Source organism: Diadema antillarum, unplaced genomic scaffold, assembly GCF_040938485.1.
Source record: "Diadema antillarum isolate AM-2024a unplaced genomic scaffold, OU_Dant_1.0 seq00001324_RagTag, whole genome shotgun sequence".
NCBI classification, from domain to species: domain Eukaryota; kingdom Metazoa; phylum Echinodermata; class Echinoidea; order Diadematoida; family Diadematidae; genus Diadema; species Diadema antillarum.
The window spans coordinates 719,977-745,868 of NW_027272095.1; the positions used below are offsets into that span (position 1 = coordinate 719,977).

General features: G+C 39.7%; 1 protein-coding gene across 1 annotated transcript; it reads left to right on the forward strand.

Annotated features, from left to right (window-relative positions):
• The first annotated feature begins 1,916 nt into the window (after window positions 1-1,916).
• On the forward strand, window positions 1,917-25,653 carry LOC139708277 (ankyrin repeat and SAM domain-containing protein 3-like). Its single transcript, XM_071620247.1, has 11 exons — window positions 1,917-2,003; window positions 4,930-5,132; window positions 6,596-6,794; window positions 9,759-9,880; window positions 10,785-10,866; window positions 11,782-11,917; window positions 14,900-15,118; window positions 15,284-15,971; window positions 17,708-17,849; window positions 22,328-22,500; window positions 25,260-25,653. Exons 2-11 carry the CDS (start codon window positions 4,951-4,953, stop codon window positions 25,651-25,653), a joined length of 2,337 nt encoding a protein of 778 aa, XP_071476348.1. The 5' UTR covers window positions 1,917-2,003; window positions 4,930-4,950.
• The last annotated feature ends 239 nt before the right edge of the window (window positions 25,654-25,892 follow it).

Here is a 25,892-nt window from a genome sequence, read left to right on the forward strand (position 1 = left end):
AGAAGATCCATTAAATTTCCTTAGATATCATAGGGATTCAAAATCATATCGATTTACGACTAGGCGCTATATTGTCTGATTGTACACTGTAGTAGTCATTTTGTACTATAAGCCCATTTCACTATCTGTGCAAAGAATATGCATTATATTCATCATCTACAGTATGTATCATGATTGTGATGAGTTTTATCGCGAAACGAGCTAACTCCGTTTTTTAAGGTGAAATATGCGTGATTAAAAGCAAAGAAAATAAGAATATTTAGGATATTCTAAATCAAAACTTCTAGAATATACCTTGTTACGTCACTTATTGAGGTATTACTGAAGCGGTTTAATTTTGCTCTATCAGATGATGGACTTACTTTAAAATGTTTATAAATGACGCGTACTTCATTTTTCAATAAACTCTTCATAATGTACGGTCTACACATGCACGATAATGATGATGATGATGATGATGATGGTAATATATAACAAGAAACGAAAAATCATGAATTTGACAATGATTTGTCTTACTTGACGCAGATCGCAATCCGTCCTAGTATACATTATGTATTACAGATGAACTGTATGTTAGAGATAATCCCCTCCCATTCCCTTATGACGTAATTGGCTAATGTTGCAATGTTTTCCTCATCTGTATGAGAACCAAACGAACACTGAGCACAGGATATCGATCCATTCGTGACCGTCTTATGTTCATGCACGATCTCGTTATTTTAGCTTGAAACACCTCATTCCGGGTTTACAGATCATTATAGCGCCATTGTCCAAGCACATGTGTAAGGGACCTTGTATACATTTTTTTTTTCAAATTGCTAGAATAGCTATTTTAACAGTTCAGTGTGCAAAATAATAACGCATATATTGATGAAATGCTTTCAAATAAAAAAAATGATGTACATCTTTAAATAATTGCATAGGGAATCTGACGTACATGAATGTATAGCAGGTTTGCGGTTACAAGACCTTCACAGAAATTCTCTATAGCAGGATTATTACGATATACACTTTTTTCATCTATACTTATTTATTTGTTTATTTATTTTGTTAAGATAATTTGTCTGTAATTGTCTGTTTGTTTCCTTGTTTCTCTTTTGTCGTTTCATGTGGTCTACTGAGTTTTCTAGTTATAGTATTTCCTGATCAAATCATACACGGAGCGCATGAGTTCTTGTGAAATACGTAATACTCAGCCATATTTTATTGTGTGTATAGTGACTAATCATTGTGATATCGTATAAGTCATAGTAAAGCCCTTCATATTTTACATTTAGCAAAGTACTTATAAACACGAATTCGCATATTAAGTCAATAGATAAGCCCACATGCTATTTGCTACATTATTTGGAAAATGTTGAAAATCGAGGGAAAGCTATTAGTAAACATTATTTCTTATAACACGCATTCAACTCAGCACAGTTTTTCTTTCATGAGTTGTTGTTTTTTTCGCGTTTGTTTGTTTGTTTGTTTTTATATAGTTTTCCTTGTAACCCAACGAACAGTGAAAACCCATCACTCCATCTCCAAAACAGCCTAATAGTACTGTGTACTAGTAAAATTCAATGGTACATGTCAACCTCTTACCAGTCTTCTTTCACAAACAAATAATAATCGGGCTCCTAGTATAACATTAGGCCTAATTGTTGACATGTGGAATATTGACTCAACTACCCTTTTCGCTTCGTGCTTTTGCCAAAAGTGCAACTGCCAGGGAACAATACTAGTAGTTCGTTGCACCTGTTAGACTCTTTGCTGCATCATCATCGGACGGCACCCGGATAGGGTCCGTACCGTGCGCTTTTGAAATTTTTGGGCTGGTCGGTCGTCGGCAATCATGGGATCAATGACTGAGCAACGCTGGCAGCGCTGTTTACAATATACAGAAATGGACCCCGCGGCAAGAGGAGTGAATTCGACGAGTTATAAATTCTCCCATGCCGGTATCTAAAATGAACATGGCTCTGCTTGCAGACAAAATAATCCAGAACGACTAGCTGTTGGTGAGTAGGGATGTCAACTTACGAGTAGTATAGGGAGTCGTCAAGAATTGAATAATTTGTCTCGGTGAAGAGTGTGGCCAAGATTGCTCAGTCCCACACGTTGTTTTTCACGTACGGCAAACGTATGAATCATGATCATTGCGCTAGTACTTTTTTGTGATTGTGAATTAAATTTTAGGCCTACTCCGTAGTACATTGTAACGCTATCAAGAGTCTATAGAAGGGTCACATATCTGTACAGGCCCTGCAGTGCGTATTCCAAGGGAGAGCCCATGGTTGGTTGTGTGAGGAAAGTAAAACTAGTATAATTCTTGTTATTATTAATATTATTTCACTGTAGAGCCGAGGGTCTATTTGTGACCCTGCACCACAAAACCAACAAAAAATCGCCAGACATAGATTTTTTAGTTAGGGGCAGATTCTGAAAGAGCAGACTGTAAGTTTTAAAATGATGTAGACCTATAACTCAATCCAAATGGACTCCCTTAACCTATCTAAAATAGGCCTACTGACTGGAAAGAAAGCACACACTCTGGAAAAGTGTGGGAACTGAGAAAAGAGGCTCTGAAGTACAGCGTACAGGGTCTATTCAAGCGCTTAATCCTTACCAAGCCATGGCAGATATGCGGGACAAAAACAAAGGGACAAAACACAGGATGTTAACTACCAGAGCAACAACAATGAAGGGATTATCAGCTTAAAACTGAAATTGAGTATGTTTTATATGTTCATGATAATTGCCAACTTTAAAAGCAGTCAGCTTTATGCTTTCAAAAGTTATAAGACTTGGAAGTAGCTAGTGTGCAAAAGATTTTAAGAAATGAAAAGGCTCCTCTAAGACATACCTGATCATTCTACTCTCCCCCCAAAGAGGGTTGTAGAAAAACTGCTGAAAACACACTTTCCCGTTCATGTTATGATCCCAAACAAAAGAATAGTGTAGATGAAGGATAGCTCTTTCAGAAAATATGAAAAACTCAGGATTGACTCGGTTGACCCATTTGACCTTTTTTAAGTTCTCATGTAAAATCAATGGGTGTGACTTTTTGTTTGTTTTGTGATTCGCGGTCACATTTGGAGTGTTATTTTCCAATGCTATTTCTGGTTTGTGTGGGTAGTGTTATTTGTGTTGACCCGTGCCATGCTCGTCTGAGTAAAACCTAATTCAATTCAATTTACATATTAATGGGTTTCCTCTAATGTTTGGTCAATCGGGGTATGGACTATAGGAAGCCCTGAATACAAATCTGCAGTCTTGCAGGCTGGCTTGTTTATAGTATGTTACCACTCTCATGGACAGATCTCATCCATTTCAAGTCAATGAGACAGTGAATGCTTCTTCATGATAACAATTGTGACCCGCTACAACAAAATAGTCCTAAAGTCGCGCACGGTCGAAGCCGTGAAAATCGAGTTTGAAGTTAGAGCATCAAAATTGGTCAAAACTTGCGATTTTCTGAATTTGACATATTATTAGAGTCTGACATGTCTTCTATCATCTGTCGAAATTTTGAAGCAAAATGATGAAAGGAAAGACCAAAAAATAGCGTTTTTCTGGGCCATGTTTTTTTTTGGCGTTTCAACGAAGCAGAAACTGGTTCGAACATTTGGATTGAGCGCCACACATAGTCTCCGCCCCTAACAACGACCAGAGTGATCTCATTGGTCAGTTTGCTGCTTGCCGCTAACCGAAGCGTGAAGCTCGCACACTACCCAGTCGACTGGTGCGTGCGGGCGGGTTGCGCTATGCCTAGCCGCTTCTCCTGACATCCTGGTCACTGATTGGTCGGTGAGGAGACCGCCGACGCTGTGTTTGAATGAGCATTTCGGGGGTTGCTAGGGCTTAACTTCTATTGTCCGGAGGTGAATACTGACTTGCGTGTCTCTTGATTGTGATTACGTCGCAAGGAGAACTTTTAGGGCGCTTTTCTCGAAACAGTGATTTCCCAGACGTCTTGACATGCTCTCTTTTAAACATCGATATCTCCGCAGCCGATTATTTTTATAAGACGTGTTATATATCAATTTAAAGCAGAAAGATTAGGGAATTGTGTCATGCAATTTTCAAATAATCGACCTCGCCCGACTTTAGGATCATTTTGTTGTAGCGGGTCATAATTAGTCAAACTTGGAAAAAGTACAACCTGTCATTGCTGTTTTGTTTTGTTTTTTTTAATGAATATGCTCTGTCACGTATGATATTATTTCGTCAACACAATTAGGTTTCAATGGCAAGAAGACTTTCCCTTCCTCACAACCAACTTGCCATAGTTGATGACAACAAAATATTAAAAATAGGTATTAGTTCTACCCAGCTAGTATAATAATTATAAATATCTTTTAATAGTTAGATTATGTCACATGACCATGTAAATATTTTGGTTTAGGGCAATTACAGAAATCAAGAGCATTAAATTGAAAAGAAAATACTAGAAGAAAAAGAAAAATACTGTAATCAGAATTTAAGCTGCTTACGTTCAAACTCCTTTAGTGTGATTATTCTTCAATTCTTGGCAGTGTAGAAAGCTGATAACAGATTGCTCTTCAAACAGCAGAGGTTACAAGGAGTTTACATGAAACAGTGACGCTAAACACTGTCACTGGTCTGACGGTCCCAGACCGGTGAAAATCACTGTTAAACTAGTAACTTTTCAGGAATTGCCAAATTAAATAGTTCAGTATGTGACTAGTTAAAAAAAGTACATACATTGTATATGAATTAAAAAAAAACATAAAACCAAAAAAAAAAAAAGAAAGGCCAGTCAAAAAAATGAAAGAAAGAAAAGGACGAATTGATTTGAGGTTCAGATCAGTAAAAGAATTGGAAAAAACTGGGTCCTCCAGAGACATATTAGACCAGTACATATGTGTAGAATTTATGGGCTAGTGTTCAGCCCTGCATACAGTGTTTCACTTTACTCCACAGGTCTGTCAGTGGTGAGCCAGAATGGACTATCCATATGAGGCCAGCGATGAGGCCAGTGAGTCGGAACTCCTGGACAAGAGTCTATCCATGTGGAAGGGATGGAGCTCATTAGACAGTACTGCAACCTTTGAACCTGTGCCGCTAGACTTGCACACTGCAGCATCGATTGGTCAATATGACTGCGTGAGAGAGTACATTACAAGGTACATTGCACAGTGACCTGTCTATAACCACTTACCCAAGGAAGAGACCAAGAAAAAAAGAAAAAAAAGAAAAAAAGGTGGCAGGTATGGACAGGTGGCCGCCGTAGACAGGGTCTTTAACATGCTTTCTCTTCTGAAGGGAATTATTTTTAGTGGTTGTTTTTGATGGCAGGTGACCCTTATAGACAGGTGGTCACTAACGCAGGCTTGATTGTATAAGGCAGTATTTATCATAAGGAATATTTGGTAAAATGTGACAGAGAAAATTGATTGCAAATTGTTTTTCTATTAAAGCCATGTACATGTCATTCTTGCATTGTCAAACAGTGTGGGTGTCCTGCCTAATCTAAGCAGTGTATCTGATGGATTCTCTTTTTCTCTCTCTCTTTCTTAACACTGAGAGCAGAAGCCAGTTCCTGAAGTTGCAATCACTTGCACATGTGGGACCCGTTTCATAAAACTTGTCATCCATGACAGCTGCCACATTTCTATGACAAATGTGCTCTCAGCCAATCAGATGCAAGGATTTAAGTAGCTTGTCACATCTATGACAACTTGTCACTGATGACAAGTTTTATGAAACGGGCCAACGATGTGCTTGTCTACAGATATGAAAATTGATTACAGCTACCATTTACTGTTCGGACAAAACATTAATATGTGATTAGCGGAGAGCAGTGATTAGTAACAAATTTATATGGCTACTGATACTGGGTTCGTACTTTCTAAAAAAGCGTTCAAGAAGCGTCTATTTTAACCCATTGAGGACAGTTTCATTTTGCTTCAACAGCATTTCCCATAGACATTTGCCCGAGTATACATGGGAACAGTCATCAATTGGTTAACTCTTTATGTGCCATGGTGGAAACCCCCTGTGTGCCACGTTATTCTGAGACAAGAAGGTAGTCATGCTTTGAGAAAGAATTCTGTTTTTCCAATTTGTTTAACTTCTACAAATTTCTGTTAAGATGGGCATAATAGCAGGCAAAGTTAAAGATGAATGCCAAGCTTTGTTTCGATATAAATTGTATGACGAATCTATTTTTTCTTTTGAATGACCAGTTGCTACATTACTGTAAAGGCATGACTTTTGCACATAAAACCGTGACAGATAGTTAGAATGTACAAGCAAATCTAGTTGGGAATACCACTTGATAGTGAATCACCACATAGAATGCAAGCCGTATAAGAGAGGAACAAAAGGACGAGAAATGCTTTCATTGTGCCTCGGGATTAGCAGTGATTAGTGATTTATCAATCGGTTTTGGCGGCTTTGTTTGTTGAGCAGAATATGCGAAGTTGGCACGCCGTCGACTGAGTCGGACGTGCGAACGTGGCACATAAAGAGTTAAGGAACTTCTGCTAACTTTCTCCTCCTCCAGTGTAGCTCTGAACACAAACTGCACCTTTAAAAGTGTTGAAGTTTCTCCATGGAGGTGTCACATTTTTATCAATTGTTGCAGCGGCGATGTTGACATCAACAAGCAGAATCGAGGGAGCTGGACAGCCCTGATGTATGCATGCTACATCGGCCATGACACCATCGTCAACTTGCTTCTCGATGCGGGGGCAAAGGTCGACGTGCAGTCCGACAAGGGGACGACAGCCCTCATGATGGCTGCCAGCTGTGGAAATGAGAGTGTCGCATACTTCCTTTTGCAGGTGAGGCACTCGGGCCGCAATGTAGGAATGGCAAGTTTGCATAATAGTTCTTCTGAGATGAATTTTTTCTTGTGAATATTTGCTCTCTAGCTCTGCTGCCTTTCATCTAGGCAAGTAAAGGTGTGTTGATGCAGCATTGAACAAAATGAACACTCTATATTGACTTGATCATGATGAGAAAAAGATCATGTATGATTGCAAACTGTAGAGGTGTGATGACCACCAGCTGCAGTGATGTAGAATTGAGCTGAATATTTTATCCCTACAGAGGGATAAAAGATACAGCTTCATTCTATAGTACATCACTACAGATGGTGGTCACCATAACATATTGCTTAGGCGACAAAACCTTGTATTTAGTACAAACTGTGAAATGTTCAGGAGAGCAAAAACAAAACAAAACAAAAACAAAACAAAGACAAAGCAAACAAAAATGACGGCCAAAGCACTGTATTAAATGTGATAGCCTTTCCTTTAACAGGTCTTGGTGGCTTCATTTTTGGGGGGTAAGACAGCTAGGATTTGGACAGGACCATCACTAAACTGATTATCTGACCATTACTCCAAAAATAAAGTCATTTTCACCAAAAATTCCAGATACAAGGCGCACTGAAAGCTTTGAATTTGTGAGCTAATTCAATCTTTGTCTACTGCAGACCATCCCATAGTCTTCCATGCATGCAGTTTCTTGTGCATGATTCACTATTGTTGGTTATTAGTAAGTTATCGTTAAGTCATCTGTACTGAGTGTGATCGTAATATGTCTTATTATACCCCCGCCAAACGAAGTTTGAAGGGGGTATATAGGAATCAGCGGACGGTCGGTCGGGCGGTCGGTCAGGCGGTCGGTCCGTTGCAAATCTTGCGTCGCGAACTACTTCCTCAGTTTTCAACCGATTCCCATAAAACTTGGCACAGATGTGTGCCTTGGGTTGTAGATGTGCAAGACGTATTTTTTGACAGTACCCAAAAGTACGTTGCCATGGTAACGTCATATTATGGGCAAAAATGGGTACAAATCTTGCGTCGCGAACTCCTCCCACAGTTTTTGATCAATTTTTATGAAATTAGGTACAGATGTTCATCTGAATATGTTAATGTGCAAGACACATATTTCCGCAGTGGCAAAAAGTGCGTTGCCATGGTAACGGCATGTTATTGGTAAAATATAGGGCAAAATGCTTCATGGCAAAACTGCTTAATCAGTGTTCTTCCAATTCTCATGGAATTCATATTGAATGTTTGTCTTAGGATATAGGTCAGCATGACACATTTCTTGACAGTGACAAAAAGTATGTTGCCATGGTAACAGCTCACATATTATGAGCCAAAATGATGGAAAATTTTGTGTTGCTAACTACTTCCTCAGTTTTTGCCCAATTTCCATGAAACTTGGTACAGATGTGTGCCTTTGGTTGTAGATGTGCAAGACGCATTTTTTGACAGTACCCGAAAGTACGTTGCCATGGTAACGGCATATAAATGGCAGAAGATCAAGGAAAGATCTTGCGGATTTAACAACTTCCTCAGTTTTTTGACCAAAGCTTATCAAATGTTGTTTTGACCAAAGCTTATGAAATGTTGTTTGGCGGGGGTATAACCAGTCGCTGTAGCGACATTTCTAGTTATACCCCCGCCAAACGAAGTTTGAAGGGGGTATATAGGAATCAGCGGACGGTCGGGCGGTCGGGCGGTCGGGCGGTCGGGCGGTCCGTCGGGCGGTCGGGCGGTCGGTCCGTTGCAAGTCTTGCGTCGCGAACTACTTCCTCAGTTTTCAACCGATTCCCATAAAACTTGGCACAGATGTGTGCCTTGGGTTGTAGATGTGCAAGACGTATTTTTTGACAGTACCCAAAAGTACGTTGCCATGGTAACGGCATATTATGGGCAAAAATGGGTACAAATCTTGCGTCGCGAACTCCTCCCACAGTTTTTGATCAATTTTTATGAAATTAGGTACAGATGTTCGTCTGAATATGTTAATGTGCAAGACACATATTTCCGCAGTGGCAAAAAGTGCGTTGCCATGGTAACGGCATGTTATTGGTAAAATATAGGGCAAAATGCTTCATGGCAAAACTGCTTCATCAGTGTTCTTCCAATTCTCATGGAATTCATATTGAATATTTGTCTTAGGATATAGGTCAGCATGACACATTTCTTGACAGTGACAAAAAGTATGTTGCCATGGTAACAGCTCACATACAGTTGTATTATGAGCCAAAATGATGGAAAATTTTGTGTTGCAAACTACTTTCTCAGTTTTTGCCCAATTTCCATGAAACTTGGTACAGATGTGTGCCTTTGGTTGTAGATGTGCAAGACGCATTTTTTGACAGTACCCGAAAGTACGTTGCCATGGTAACGGCATATAAATGGCAGAAGATCAAGGAAAGATCTTGCGGATTGAACTACTTCCTCTGTATTCGACTGAAGCTCATGAAATGTGGCACACACATTGGTCTTGGTGGGAAGATGTGCAAGACATATTTTTTAGACGTGTCGGAAGCTGCGTTGCCATGGTAACAGCATATTAATGGTGGAAGATCAAGGAAAGATCTTGTGGATTGAACTACTTCCTCAGTTTTTGACAAAAGCTTATGAAATGTGGCACACACAATAGTCTTGGTGGGAAGATGTGGAAGACATATTTTTCGGACGTGTCGGAAGCTGCGTTGCCATGGTAATTGCATATAAATGGCAGAAGATCAAGGAAAGATCATTCCTTGGGTAAGACTGTCGTCACGGGGCGGGGGTATTAATCACCTTAAGTGATATTTCTAGTTTTTCATAGCATCGATGGCAAGTAACTGTACAATTACTGTTTATGTGTTCACATTTATAGGCAAAGTGACCATTGTATTTTACAACATGACACTCTGCATTGACTACGGTTTAAAGAAAGAAGATGAAAATATCAGAACAAGCTGAGAAGTTTGGTTTCTTGTGTTGTGTGCATCATAGCAAGGAGCAGAGTTGGAGGTCGTTGACCTTCGCGGCTGGACAGCGCTGTTCTACGCCACGTACACCGGTCACCAGAGGATGGTTCAGTTCTTACTGGAGAACAGTGCACAGGTCAATGCTATGTAAGTTGGGGAAACCACATGGCTAATTACTCTAAATAGAGATTTATTGACCGCACTTATTTCCCCACTGAAACCGGTCAAAATCCAGGGTGCAGTTCATATGCCATTATTCAGTGTGCAATTCATCTGCATGAAGTATGCAGAAAGTGTTCAGTGTTCAATGTGTGAAATATCTTCCTTTTTGTGAGGTATTCTACTGCATATTTCTGTCTTTTTGTGTGTCACAAAAATAAACACATTTTTCTCCCCCAAACATTTTTGTACTCAATCAACCAACAGGTTATCTCCGCTCGTTGCATGTTGGTATGCATGTTTGTTGGCGGATTGTTTGTTTGTTTGTTTTTTCCCAAAACAGCCATAAAAAAGGGGTGGGGTTTATACATTGATGCAATTAATACACTGCTATTTATGGTATATAATATGCATGCATTCTCATTTAACCCTAAATAGGCCGGTGGGGTGGGGGGCTCTGAACCCCCCCCCCCCCCCCCCCGACACATTTGCCATCCAACTAAAGCTAGCTCAAGGAGAGTGAACGTTCAATGCATTTGTGACAAACCTGTCAATTTATAGTTAGCCAATTATGTGAAACTGTCATCACACATCGTCAAGACATTGTACCATAGACCTATTAGGAGAACCATGCGTTGTGGCGGAGGCATACCAGTCGCCATAGCGACATTTCTAGGTTTTTTGTTTTTGTTTTTTTTTCCTTTCTTGTATTTTAACTGTTTTTGCTTCCATATATTTCTTTAAATTTTCATTTTAATAAGAAAGATTATCCCTGTTACTCATAAACACTTGAAATGCGTAAACCCTTCTGCAATAGTATTTTTGTCATAGTATGCAGTGTTGAATGTTGAATACACTGTGATCGTCTGTGCTTATTTTTTGCAATCTACAGGGAGCCCTCGCTTGGCATTACACCATTAATGATGGCAGCTGCCGAAGGTCATGAAATTATTGTCAACCTGCTCCTGGGAAATGTGAGTCTCTGAGATTTGATTACTAGAAAACTTTAAATTTGCAGTGCAGACCTTCAGACAACAATTGCAGTAGCCGTTCTCGTCTCCCCTTAGTCTTGTTACAGAGTGGGTATAGATTACACGGAAACGTAGCCTATACAAAGGAAAATGGCACCCCCTTGGCTCATTGCATCAAGTAGCTCTCTGTGGTGTGAATTTGAGCATATTTTTTCTCACTCGTGTACAACCCGGCACAAACCAACTGATAACTCACCAAGTGCCACATTACAATGAAAGCTTCACCAGTGATTCTTCAAGTAAGTTCTAATCTTCTAATGCCATTTGTGCGTGCAAAAATCCTGCCTCCCAGACCTGGTTAACCCATTCCTTATGGGGACCTTGTGACCTGCATACTAAGTCTGTGGGGATTTCAGAATTCAGTTTGGAATGGATCAATGCCATGCAGTTTTGTAGCTACTGGCAACTTGCAAAGGATATAGTCATAAATCTGTCATAAAGTTTACGTCACTGCAAAGCCAGGGGCCTGTCTTATAAAGACTTGTGATAGAAATCAATCACAAGTTTCTTGTGAGCTGCAATGCAAGTTGCAATTGATATGGGGACTTGTGATTGATTTGAAGTCTTTATAAGACGGGGCCCCTGGAGGAATTTCTTCACAGTTTTGCACACTGCTTACCGAGCATAAACATTTCTATAAAGAAGTTGCATGGCTTTGAAATACAGAATGTTTTTGGAAAGCGCTCATGTGTTGTCGTCTCAAAAATAATGTGGTACACAGGAGGTTTACACCATGGCACACTTAAACATTATGGTGTAAACTTTAGTACTCCCATAGAGCAAATCCACTCTCATTTTGTGCAGATTGATTTGAGATGGTAATCCAACATCATTATCCTTTATATTTTTCCATTGCAGGCTAGTGTGGACATTGATCTCCAGAGTCACCGCGGTGACACGGCTCGTTCGTTGGCTCTCATGAACGGCCACATGAAGATAGTCAGCCTCATAGACAACAGATGCATGTCGCCCCCTAGTGTCCGATCAGCACCAGGTATCCCCCCCCCCCCCCCCCCCCCCCCCCCAAGGAAAAACGCAGTATCTAACATTTTCGGCGATTTTCACTTTTTTGCATAAATATAGTCAGTGGGCAATCCTTCTTCATATGACATATTCAGATTTTTGAAAAAATGTTTGGAAAGCTACTTTTCCGTAACTGCCAAACGCAGTATCTACACTTAACTTGCACTTTCCCCAAGGAAAAACGCAGTATCTACATGATGAATATTTCCCCAAGGAAAAACGCAGTATCTACAAAGCTAGTCTTAATTACCAGACACTGTTATTTATATATGTGAATACTTTGCCGGTTGTTCTGTAATTTGAACGTAAATTACTTTCTTTAGATATACTTGCTCAATAATAAGACATAATGTTCAAAATGTCTAACCGAAACAATACTGATTAGTAAATATTTTGATGAGATCGTGATCCTAATATGAAACACAGTGTGTGATTAAGACTAACCGAGTGCACATTAAACAATACAGCACAACACTGACAGCTTGCAGCGCTGCACTCCTTGAGCATGCAGTCAGCACAGGGCCCGGCCGGGTAGTCAGCATACAGTGTGAGTGTGTACTTGGATTAAAACAAAATGTTGTCGCGGGGAAAATTACTCGTGAGCCTAGCCCTCAAGAAAAAATTATCTGCAGATAATGAGTAAGTTATTCAAAACTATTTCAATATTGAAAGAATAAAGCTGATCGTTTGTCACACGAAGCGAGGTAAACACAAATGCATGTTTGTCACACGAAGCGAGGTAACGTTAGAGTTCTAAACACAAATGCATGTTTACCTCGCTTCGTGTGATTAACGATCAGCTTTTCTTTCATATTCTACCTCGATGATGAACATCTTCCGTACTATTTCAATATTAACTTGTTGTGAAGTAACTTTGATAGGCCTAGACCCTTGTCAAAATTCCTCAGGCTCCAAATCTGAAAGTTTCGTCGAAAGGCAATAGATCTATTTGTGTTGTATCGGATAAACGTCGCGTTATACTAACATGTTAGACCTTTTATTTAGATCTAAGCCAAGTCTAAGACTGTCTAGACAGTAACGTTTGAGTCTTGCGTCTCTTTTCTAACGTTAGACTTAACGTTAATCAGAACTTTCAGGGTCCGTATTCCGAAAGTCTATAAGATCTAGTGTAGGACTAGAATAGGCCTAATGATAGGGCAGGCCTGTTTATAAAACTAAGAAAGAAGTCTAAGACTAAAACTTAACCACTTAACGCTAGAATCCTATTCCTAAGTCTAGTGAAGTGTCAATGTTCAATTATCTACTCCATACCATACTGTCTTAAAAATAAAATTACATAGACAGCGATCTAGTTGAAAATAGATTATGTGAAAAATAGGTACCCACGGTAAATGGACAAAATAGAGAAAGTTAAGAATAAGTTGTATTTAACTCTTATCGGATCTAGCGTTAGACAGTGTCTAGACCCTAGTGAGACTGGGTTGCGTAAAATGCATGCATGATTCCATGCTGCATGCTACAACTTACAAGTAAAAAAGTTACATTACAAATTTACATGACATAACAAACTTAGGTTCAATCCAGAAGGAATAGGCCTAGAGAGCGGATGTCACTTCGATCTAGACCGGTTCTAGATTTATTTTTTTTCTAATTAAAGAGTCCTGTCTCGTGTAGGGCTTAGACTAAACCTTCTGCATTTCTAACGTTCGGCTATTTTTTTTTCTGTGAGTATCGTGCATAGCCTGAGGCTGTAGACTTGTGTAGCCTGCTACGTAGCCAGCCTAGAATAAACGATATAAAAACTAGACCTAGTCTAGATCGATCTAGGTCCAGACATCCGATTTAGATTTATTTTGGTCTAGACAGACTGTAGCCTAGACTGTACAGATCTAGATCTTGTATTCTAACACGGTTAGATGCTAGTTAGCGGCTAGGCCATGTAGCATCACATTACACTTTACAGCCCTGGCAAGCTTCATATTAAACGCGTAACGTTACAGCAAGATCGGTCTGGGAATGTAAGCAAAAAGTTCCAAGAACGATCTGTTATTTGTTAATGCTATTGTTATGAAGCCTGCTCTGTAATCAGGGCATAAATGGGCCAGAGGTTGAGGATGGTGCATCATGAATACTTGTACAATGATGTATACATGCATACATAATTATGGCAGAAGATTAATCCTAGTCATTCCGCTGTAGATACTGCGTTTTTCCTTGGGGAAATTCGTTCCATTGTAGATACTGCGTTTTTCCTTGGGGAAATCAGTCAATTGCATGGGGTTTCCCCAAAGTATCTACATTTTCATTAATAACTTAAAAACAAAACAAAAACACAAAATGATATTTTCCAGGAAAATTGGTAGCTAGATAGACTAAAATTCCACAATGAAGGAATTTTTCAAAAGAGTATATTTTCCAGGGGCTTTGGCAAAAAATATAAAATGGTGAATATCTCGGTTGTTGAGAAATGGAGCTGGATGTAGATACTGTGTTTTTCCTTGGGGGGGGGGGGGGGGGGGGCAGGTATGCAAGGATAAAAGATTCAGTGCTCTGTGTCTGGCTGCTGGCTTGCATGAGCCGAAACATTGTATAATTTATGATTGAAGCTTGTGTCTGTTTGTGAAGTTTTTCTCGAAATCAATTAGAAGTCTTACCAATTCAATGTGTTCTATTTTTTTTTTTCTTTAATGTACAATATTAGGAGAAAATGCCTAAATAGCTACACTACAGGCTCCCAAAGTAGATCAGTAATGTCAAGATCGTTGCAAAATATAAACGGTTACTCATCGCCAAGATGCCTGATATTTTTTTTTTTTTTGACTCGGCTCAGTTTGCTAAACTGTAAGTATTTTGGATGTTAACCTGTTCAGGACGGGCTGATTTTGCTACAACAAGCATTTCCCATAGACACTTGCCCGAATATACTCGAGACTCATCCTCAGCAGGTTAAATATAAGGTTTGAATCTTGAATTCCTTCAATTTCTGGCTCAGGTCTAGGGGATGATCTTGACCTCAGCTCATCAGACGAGAATTTCCAGCTCCGCCCTGCGAAGCCATCTCATCACCACCACCACCACCATCACCATCACCATGGAAGGGGTCGTAGTTCAAAGGTCAAAGGGCCAAGCATTCTGGATGGCCCAGAGGCATTCGCAAAGTTACGGGGAGAAAAGAAAACAAAGTCATCAGAGCTTGCAGAGGATCACAGTGGTGAGATATGATAGGCTAAAGGAATTTGATGCCAGTGATATAATGCATGATGATTTGCAAATTGATGTGCGGCCAGTTTCTGATGGGACGATGAATCAATTTTGTTGCTATGAATGGATTTCCCGTCATGGGTAATAATTTGTCATTATTGATGCTTTTGTATAGAACTCCAGGACGATGGGCAGAATGGGAACGATGTTGGTGGGGCAGAGGATACAGCATTCTGTGTGTCTGGTGCCCTCACGATACGCAGCAGTAACTCCAGTCTTAGCAGTAGCTCAGCTGGGGGATTGGCGGGGGCGCTTGGTGTGAGCTGTGATGCGAGTCTTTCCAGCAACGATGCAGGGAGCCCGGGCAGCGAGGAGCCCGACGTCAGACCAAAGAGCGGCGGCACGCACCAGGGCGTCGATCCCAACGAGCTGGCGGCCCAAATCAGCAAGATCAGCATCGGTGGGAGAGAAGATGCATCGTCGTCCGACCAGGATCTTTTTGGCCCTCCGAACCATGATCGTCCACAGCAGCAGGTGTCTCTCCACGTCGGGTGGAACCTCGGAGCCAATCTCCAGATCTACCCCAATGACCCCGCCCCACCACACCCTCCCCACCCACAAGGTCCCCAGCCAGCCATAGGGTACACTTCCACGGTCTCCCCCCTCCAGCCCGACCTGTCCAGGGGTGAAGGGTCAGAGGTCATCATGGAAGAGAAAGTGACCAGCTATCCCTTCACTGACCTAGCAGGGCTCCTGGGCAGCCTGGGCTTGACCAAGTATCTTCACATCTTTGAGGAGCAAGAAATTGATCTCAGAGTCTTTCTTACCCTCACAGACAGCGACCTCAAGGAGATTGGCATCAGGTAATGATTTTTGCTTTAATGGTGCTGTTTATCATTGGGAGCAGTGATGCACAAAAGGTTCAAGATATCACATTTGATGCACATGTGTAGGTCAGTAGTATCACAGAACGTGAATACCATATAAAATTTTGCAATAAAGCATAGTAAAAAAAGATATAGGAAAATGTCACAATTTTTCTCTCTAAACTGTAAATGTTTCCCGCTACAGCAAAAGGATTCTAAAGTTGGGGAAGGCAATTTTCTACAAAAAAACATGACGTTATTTCCTTACTCTTCTACTTTACTGTCATATATAGCACAACTCGTAAAAGTACTTGGTTGCATAGATATCGATGATTTCATTAGCGCTTGTCAAGTAGTTGAGGAAATCAGAGTTTAAAAAAAAAAGACTTCAAAATTTGTCCTTCTGAGGCTATCATGATCAAGGGGAGGCCACACAATTTTCACCGCTTGACAATAGAAGGTCTGCTCTTGGCGACCTCCGCGATGTTTATTCAAGCTTAGCACCAGCAGTCTACGCACGACAAGTCAGTAATCAAGATGTCACGCACTGACCAATAAGATCACTCCCTCGTTGCTAGGGGCGGAATCTAGCTGTGGTGGTAAATCCAAATCTTCCGACACATTTCTGTTACGTTGAAAGTCGGGAAATCATGGCCCAGAAAACACTTTTTTCTTGCTTTTGCTTTGATCATTTAACTTCGAAATTTTGGCAGATGATAGACAAAACATTTGACTACAAAATTATGCCGAAATTAACAGAAATCCGATTGTCTTGACCAATTTTTATGATGTGACTTCAAACTTGATGTTTTCGGCTCAGCCGTCAGTTTAAGGATCCTTTTGTGTAGCGGGTCACAAATGTAGATGGTTTAGTCTTGGAACATTTTTATTGTAGCTGCTGCTCACATTTTGTTTATATAACAATACTTAACATTAATTATTCGGATTCAAATTTTTACATGGGTGTTTCAATCCGTCACTCACACTTTAGAACTATTTTGAAGCACTGAAACTTGGTGTGTTTTTTTTTCTGCAATGGTAAATTATGCCTTTAAGCTTGTTACGAAAAATCACTTTGGAGGAATTATTATACCCCCTCCACACATAGTGTGAAGGGGGTATATAGTTTCTGAAAAACAAATTTTGCAACGTGAAGATAGGTGGACCTTTTTTTTTGGTGCGCAATAGCGCGCGTCTAATGTTGGATGTCTGTTTGCGTAAGTGATCAGTCACGCACATTCATGCACATACACAGTCAAAATTTGCAAAATCTGTGTTTCATTTTTAAGCAACCTTTGTGAATTTGATGGCCGGAAATCACGAAGATTGTACAAATGAAACCATGTTTTAAACCATGGACAAAAACCATGGAGCGCCAAGTGTCGCATGGAGTATTTCATTACGAAATCAGTCATTTCGTCAATGAAATGATTATTTTGTAACAAATTGAAAACATTTTGTAACTAAATGAACATTTCGTTAATGAAACGGTCATTTTGTCAACGAAATGACCAATTTCGTAACGAAATATTCCGTGCAACACTTGGCGCTCCATGGTTTTTGTCCATGGATTAAACCATGGTTTCATTTGTACCACATTGTGAATTCGGGCCGATGAGTGTAAGTTTTGAATGAATGCCAATAGCAGGGAAAAACCACATAGCATTGTACACGCTGTCCAAAGTCTGCGGCCCGGAAAGGTTTAATCCTTCCTTGTTGGGTTTTCCGCACAGGCTGATGGGACCGAGGCGGAAACTGACCAACGCCATCGCCCGCTGGCACAGCCAGGCCAGGCCCTTCTCGGACAGCCTGGAGCAGGTCTACGCTGACCGGGTGGAGACTGCTATGCAGGAAATGGCCGTTCAACTCTCGGAGGTCAGCTGGGGCTCATAACGGTCAAACTATGTAGTATTAGTAGTGAGATGTAAACCTGCAATGTTACTTCTTCAATGCAGGTACAAGCAAAAAGTGTTGTTTTGCATACATGCAGGATGGGTATTCCCATTGTCCAACTAACGAGGAGGCTTTAACCATTTGCAACTGGGATCTAAATCGTGCTATTAGAAAACACTGTAGAAGCAGTATCCCTCAGAGGAAAAAAACAAAAACAATGGTAAATGTTTTCAGAGTAATACTATCAAAAGAAATGAGAAAGAGAGAAGTACTTGTAATCAGCAAAGAGTGAGAAAGCAATGCCTGTTCATGAAAAATTATGCAACACATCAAATCATAACTCAGGTTACTCATCCCCCACCAAATTCTGAAATACCCCAAAAGTTTTGTTTTGTTTGTTTGTTTTTTAATAATATGCATATTAATAATAATATGATGGTGACGATGATAATAATAATGATAATAATGATAACAATAATAATGATAGTAGTGGGGTGGCTTAGTGAAATTATCGTGACACGGCGGACAAAAGCATGATTTTTTCACCAAAGGTACTTCATGATGTACCTTCTCAAAAAATAGGGTGCTCCAAGAAAATTGATGCTGGGAAGGAGGTCAGAGGTCAAAGGTCAATGACCTTTATTTGTGAAATAGGTTTTTTGGCTATTTCTCAGGTCAGGAATATCCAATCTGGATAAAACTTGGCAGGAAGAATATTGAGAACAAGTAAAATATTTTGATTGAATTTGGGGTGAATTTTCCAAAGGTCAAAGGTCAAAGGTCAATGAACTTTTTCTAAAAATCATGTTTTTGTTTATTTCTCCAGGTAGGAAGATTCAATTTTCACAAAATTTGATATGAACGTTATATAGAAGGTACCAAGAGTATAAACCAGGGGTCAAATATAATTGTTGATTTGTGCGTTGCCATGGCAACCCAAAACGAGGGTTTTTGATTGAAGTTAGTTACAGGAGGCTATTTTCCAGTTTGGAAGAGATTCCATTTGAATAGGTACAACTGATCAACGGGATGTATAGAGGTTTGAAATACTTTTCATTAGTGTTAAGTGGTATGTTGCCATGGCAACTACATATATAGATTTTGGTTAAACTTAAAGGAGACTTCAGAACTTATGAATTTGAAGAGATTTCCATCAGGGTTGGTATAATTGATCAACAAAAAAGTCGCCAGACAAAGATTTGTCACCTTTATAGCATGTGGGTTGAGTGAATGCAGCAACAATAGTAGAACACATCAGTGAGAGTTTGAGGAAAATTGGACAATCCGTTCTAAAGTTATGAATTTTTGAAGTTTCTGCTCATGCAGTCGAGGCTGGATGAGAAGACTACTATACCTTGTAATGTCACATGTGTACAACGATATAAAGAATGAATAAAGAAAATTCAACATAAATTATTTTCGCTTACAAAAGGATACTCGACTTCTCTTTCAGAAGGCAGGGGGAATAATTTTACCCTTGACATACGTAAGTAGCAAGTCAAAGAAACTATGTGAACTTTATTCAAAAAGTATGGTTTTGTGAAATTCTCATTTCATTTTCCTTAGAATGTGTGCATGTGACATCATACACTGTGGTAGTCTTTTCATCCAGCCGCGACTGTGCAGATACCTTAAAAAATCATAACTTTTGAACGGATTGTACGATTTTTTCCAAGCTTTCTGTGATGTGTCCTACTAATATTGTTGTATTCACTGAATCCACGTGCGCATGAAAGTGGACTTGTCCTTTAAGGACAGATTCTGAAAGAGCAGACTGTAAGCTTTAAAATGATGTATCACACAATTCAAAGGGATTCCCCTAACCTATCTAAATAATAATACCGGTACTGGAAAGAAAGCACACACTCTGGATAAGTATGAACTGAGAAAAGAGGCTGCATTGTCTATTTTAGCGTTTAATCTTTACCAAGCTGTCTCATGTCATTATGTTCATCTTTTCTTCCCCCCTCCAATTTTCATTTGAGTTTGCCATTATTAATTTTTGATGATAAGAACGATGCCACAAGGCATTGTTTCTTAAAAATGCTTCAACTGCTCCTTCAGGTCCAAAATCTACATCAATATATATTATTTTCCTGATCTCCTCAACATTTTCCAAAAATAAAGCATACACCTTTTATGCACTGAGTCCTCCTTTTTGTGGATAATTAAAGGCAAAAACCCAAAATTAGTGCTTGAAAATTATTCTTAAGTGTAAGTTACGGATACAAAGAACCTCTGTAAAAAATGAATCTGTATAATCAATGTTAAGTATTGTTAATAACACAAAATGTGAACAATATTTCTATGATAACATGTTTCCAGACTAAACCGTCCGCATTTATGCTTTAATGAGAAAAATACTGATATCTCTTTATATGTTTGCTTTGATTGCAAAAACTGTATATGGTAGGATGTCTTGTGATACAACTGGGGGGCATTTCATGAAGCGTTTTGTCAGATATTTCGTCTGACAAAATGTTAAAAGCTACTGAAATCCTTGCATCTGATTGGCTGAGAGCATTTTTGTCCGACAAGTTGTCGGACAAAAATGCTTCATGAAATGCCCCCCAGGGGGGCATTTCATGAAGCAGTTTGGTCAGATATTTTTCTGACAAACTGTTACAAACTACAGAAATCCTTGCATCTGATTGGCAGAGAGCAAATTTGTCCGACAACTTGTCGGACAAAATGCTTCATGAAATGCCCCCAGACCTACACATATTATGCATAAAATGTGATATCCTGAACATTTTTTTTTTCAAGTCACTCTCCCAAAAGTGTATAATATAGGACCTTTAAGTTTTTCTTGTGTTTGTTCCTGGCAGATTACTAGTACACAAATGCTCCAATCCATGATGACCTAACGGAAATTAAGGAAATTAAAATGAATATACTGAAAACCAAAACTACAAATACTAATAACTTACTTCATTCTTCTCTCCCCACCCCACCCCACCCCTTCTTTTTGGTTTCTTGATATACTCGTAGATCTAGCTGACTTTGATAATTGTCATTATGTAACATCATCTTCAATTGACAAGGCGATAAAACTTAACAATCATTTCATTATGCTGCTCGACTAATGGGGTTAGTTGAACTATATTGTTTTTAATGTACTATACTTTTTCCTCCTATCAATCACATGTATTTTGGGTGGAATGTATTTTGACATAAAGCATCATAGAATCAACCGCCTTTGGGGTCGGGAATTTTGTCATATCATATTGTGATTTAGATTCTGCTCTATGCCGATTTTGTTTTATTTCTATCAACTTTTTAAACTTCCCCATAGACTTTGTTCACCAGCCAACTACATCCCACCCTCTTTGGATAATGTGAACCAATCAAACATTGCTTTTACTTTTTAATAACATGTCTATACATAGCTATCAGACCAAAAATATTCAAACCGCTTTAAGTCTTTATGAGTGAAATTACAAATATCAATATATTTTTAAAAATATTCAAATTGTCTAAATTCAACTTCATCTATGAAAATAGACTTTTAACCTTTTTAAACATTTGAATAACCCCCACAAGAAATAAGAAACATATAAAGAGGGGAGGTGCGGACTATAAAAATTGCTTACGGGAACCAGGTAATCCCTGCGCTAAACCTATGGAATTCACACAATCTTGGAGGAAACGGGTTAAATTTGTTAGGAAATATGTAGGTCAATACCCAAAACCTTAAGTTCTCAATGGAATATGCAGCTCTTCTACTGGTAAACTAGTAGTTCTGGGAGAAAAAATGAACTGTGACATAGTCCTACACCTGGCTCAGTCATTGCCCAAGATTTAAAGTATCTGAGCCAGAGTCACATGTCACTCTTTGCCATTTCTCTACAGGAGGTAGACAGTACTAAAAAAATCCTTTACCAGAAATTATAGGAAATTATTTAATGAAAAGGTGCTTAAGAAAACTGGACTATTCCAACACACCTCCCTCAGGTCTGCAACACAGACTAACCACCTGTTACCATAGGAAAACCAGTAAAAATGGTGTATTACTGTAAACATGCACACAATATGTCGTATTATGGGTCTGAATTTTAAGACTAGCAACCATGTACATTGCATTGCATTGTACAGAAACCTGGCGAATGCCCTGTGTATAGTCTTTGAATTCAGACACTATTGTTATGTACAAATTAAGGGCATTTTCTCATCTTTTCTGTTAGCGGATTTCTTGGAGCACCCCCTAATTTTGATCCTCATATATATACAAATGTCTGAGGAAAAAATGACACTTTTGTCCGGCGTGTCACGATTATCAGTATATTTGTCACTAAGCCACCCCACTATAGTGGGTGTGGTTGGTATTCATATTATTTTGGACAGTGAACATAGGATTTTGCAACATGAACATCTCCTTTATCAATGTTATGATGGAGATGACACTTGGAAGGAAAAAAGGTTTTTCCTTTTTGACCGTTGATGACACTTTTCTCTTCCAGGATGGGATAAAGAGAGACCAGATGGAGGCACAACTCCTGCAGGAGAAGGAGCTGAGGAGTGTGGTGGAGGGATGCCTGATGGAGGACCGGAAGAATTACCAGCAGGTCATCTCCATGGTAACGGATACCAGCAAACTCTGTCATCGCATGAGACAGCTGTATGATAATGTCAGGTGGGCAGAGTTTTGTTGTCCTGAGAAGTTTTGAGGAATGATGGGTGATGCTGACTATATAATTATGGGCACTAGTCGTATACTGTGCGCTCCCGTTATAATGAAATGCTCGGGGCCAGCAGTTTTCTTTCGTTAAAACGAAATTTCGTTATAATCAAACAAATACAGTATATAACGAAAAACAAGCAAACTACGCTTCTATCATATGCTGTTTGTTGAATACTCATCATACACTTTAAAGTTATGTCAATTGGGATGCTATCTTTTAATTTCGTTAAAATATTACATCTTAAAGAGAGCTTAAAGTTGTTTGTACTTTCATGCCTAGCTGGAAAATGCATGTATAGAAAGTGATGGTTAAGGGTTCGGTTACTAGTACAGTTCGCTATTCCAAAGGTTCATTATTACAAAAGTTCGTTATTCCGAAGGCTCCTTATTACGAAGGTATGTATACGCCATTCCCAGGATTCCAAACTTAAGTTCATCTGAAGCTTTGCTCTTCCAAAGATTCAATATTCTGATAGATCATAATTCAGGTAGAGATATATTGTTCCTTTTCCGAAGGTCGGAAAATGAAATAAGGTCCATCGTTCCGAGGTTTATATGTCTAAAAATTAGAAAGGTTGGGACCAGAAGTTTTACTTCGTTATAGCGAAATTTTGTTATAACCGTGTTCATTGTAACGAGAGTGCACTGTACCGGCAGGCGATAGGACTTGTGCCTTTGAATCATATGGCCCAGATTTCAAGTCCTGCAAAGTGCTTACTTCCATAGACGAGATATTTTTCAACCCAATAAGTGATTTCAAGTTCGGTGCTTGTGCCACGTGCAAGTGCTAGCTGCCAATGACAGCCTTAAATTGAGCTTCAACACCAACGATCAGATTAATGAAGCGATACCGATCAAAATGATTGACCCCAACACTAGGTGCTAGCATTGCACCACCGTGAACTCCGCAGGAAAAGGTGATGGCTCATAGTCAGATATTCTGAGATGTAGTCAGGACTGCTAATAGTGTTAGACACATAATGAAAAAAAAAAATGGATACAAATGCCACAAATTTCTTCCCTTATTAAAAATACAATGATCTTAATTTTGCACTCAGGCTCATATTTATGCATGCATGTCTAGAGTGTTTGTGTCTGTTACATGGGCAACCACTGCATCAGAATAGACTTTGCACGTAAAACATGCAATTACAATGGACATGAATGTGGGTGTTGCAGAGCTACGCTAACACCAGCACCAAACCCGAGATGATGAAAATGATAGTGCTTGGGGACTTGTGTTGACCAATTTGGAAAAAAAACCTGTAAATCGCCAGCACAAATGGTGGATCTCGGTTCAGCAGGCAACATTTAACACTGGGCCCTGCGTCAACTACAGTTGAACCTCTCTTATCCGGCCTCCCTTTATCCGGATCTCTCTATTATACGGACGCAATCTCGCCGTGATTTTTTTTGTATAATAATTACGGGAGGAAAGGGGGATTCCCAACTCCTTGAGAACTCCTAAACAAACACACATGAATTACATATATTTGATACATTTCTTAATAATTATTTAGGTAAATCATCCCAAGAATTTATAAAAGAAAATGATTTCATTCTTGCAAACACGAACCTCTATTTTGGGGTCGTTACTGAGAGTAACAATGAAAAGGTTGCAGTATACACATTACTACGTGTGGTACTACATTGTACAATGGGCTACACGTTGTACATCTGTACATGTGTATGTATAAGTGTACATGTATAAAGCATTGAGTCTCGCGTATCCGGCCAAATCCCTTATCCGGATGAGCCCCGGTCCCGACTTGTCCGGATACGAGAGGTTCAACTGTATCACAAATATTCATAGTTTTGATTTCATTCTCCCAACACCGACTGATTTTAAGTTAGGTTTTATCGCCAGTGCTAATGTTGAGATAGCACCAGTACTTGCACTAGCACCAAACTTGAAATCACGCTATGTCTCTTGGCTTTTAATGTAGCAAAGAGTTTTGATTAACGATGCCTGATGTTGACTATGTTTGTTGGGGCACTGCAGTATACCGGTAGTCGATAGCACTTGTGTCTTTGAATCGTAGGGCCCTGAGTTTGAGTCCTGCAATGTGCGTGCTTCCTTGGACAAAATATTTTGTACACGAAGTCCCTTTCAACCCATGGATATAAATGGGCTCCTGGTGATGCCGGGGTATGTATGGCAGGGAAAAAGAGCATGGCTAACAATGAAAGCATACTGTGGGTGAATAAGACCACAATGTACGTAATACCAAAGAATATCTGAAAAGTTTAAACATGCAGTATTGGCTTGCTTTCACTAATTAGCAAAATCAGTTTAAACACACGATCGGGGTTGGGGAAAGGTTGAGTTTTGCAGTCAGAAAGATCCCATGGTAGTCCTATTCAGTGAACACTACAGGATTTGAATGAAATTACGTTGTTAGGTAGACAAAAACAATGATAATGAACACAAAGGCCCCCTGTAATGAAGTGTTGTACATCACTTAATCTGGCCGTGACAATACACCTTGATAACACTGGATAAAGATTGAAGTGTACATGTTTGTTTTTGAAGGTGTGTAGCGTTAAGTTATCATATTGAATGTTATTATGTTTTATGATAATGATGAAACTTTAAGTCATCAATAAGTGAAATAACTGTTAACTAAAAGCAATCCAACAGAAATATTATAGCAAGAGGGTGACTTTAATTTTAAAAAGCTGTAACATTCAACATGTTTTCATTCCATCAGGTTTTACCAAGTGGAGCTTGTTCGACGAGTCCAATCCATGCCCTTCCTTGCGCGAAGGGATTCTGGCGACTCGGGTTCCCCGTCGTCAGACATCGTCCGCTCAATCATGAGCAGCCCAGTACTGAAGGGGACAGCAGTGAGCTCCACCCACGCCAACGAGCCAATGGGATTCCCCGAGAGAGGCGGCCTGCAGAGGGTGGAGGGAGATATGTCGCGTGACGGCAGTGACGCTGTCGAGCTCAGGAAGCTGCCCATGGTTGACCTCGTGGAGACGCTGGGGCAGCTCTCGCACAAACTGGGCCGGATTGTTGCCATGGTGACAAACAATGCAGACAAGATCGTGGATGGGCAGAGTGCCTTCTCGCCAAATTCCAGCGGGAACTCTTTGCCTTAACCTGTTGAGGACAATCCCCGAGAATACTCGCGCAGGTGTCGATGGAAAATGTCTGTCATAGCAAAATCAGTTTGTCAACAGGTTAAAAGTAAGCTTCTTCTTCTGATTTCATGTACCCCGTAGAATGGACTTTTTTTGCAATAGGAAAAATGCTCTGATGTCATGTATATAAGATGTCTAATCAATTTACTAATTTCCAATTGTGATACCATTACTTCTTCTTATAGCAGTTCAGTGCA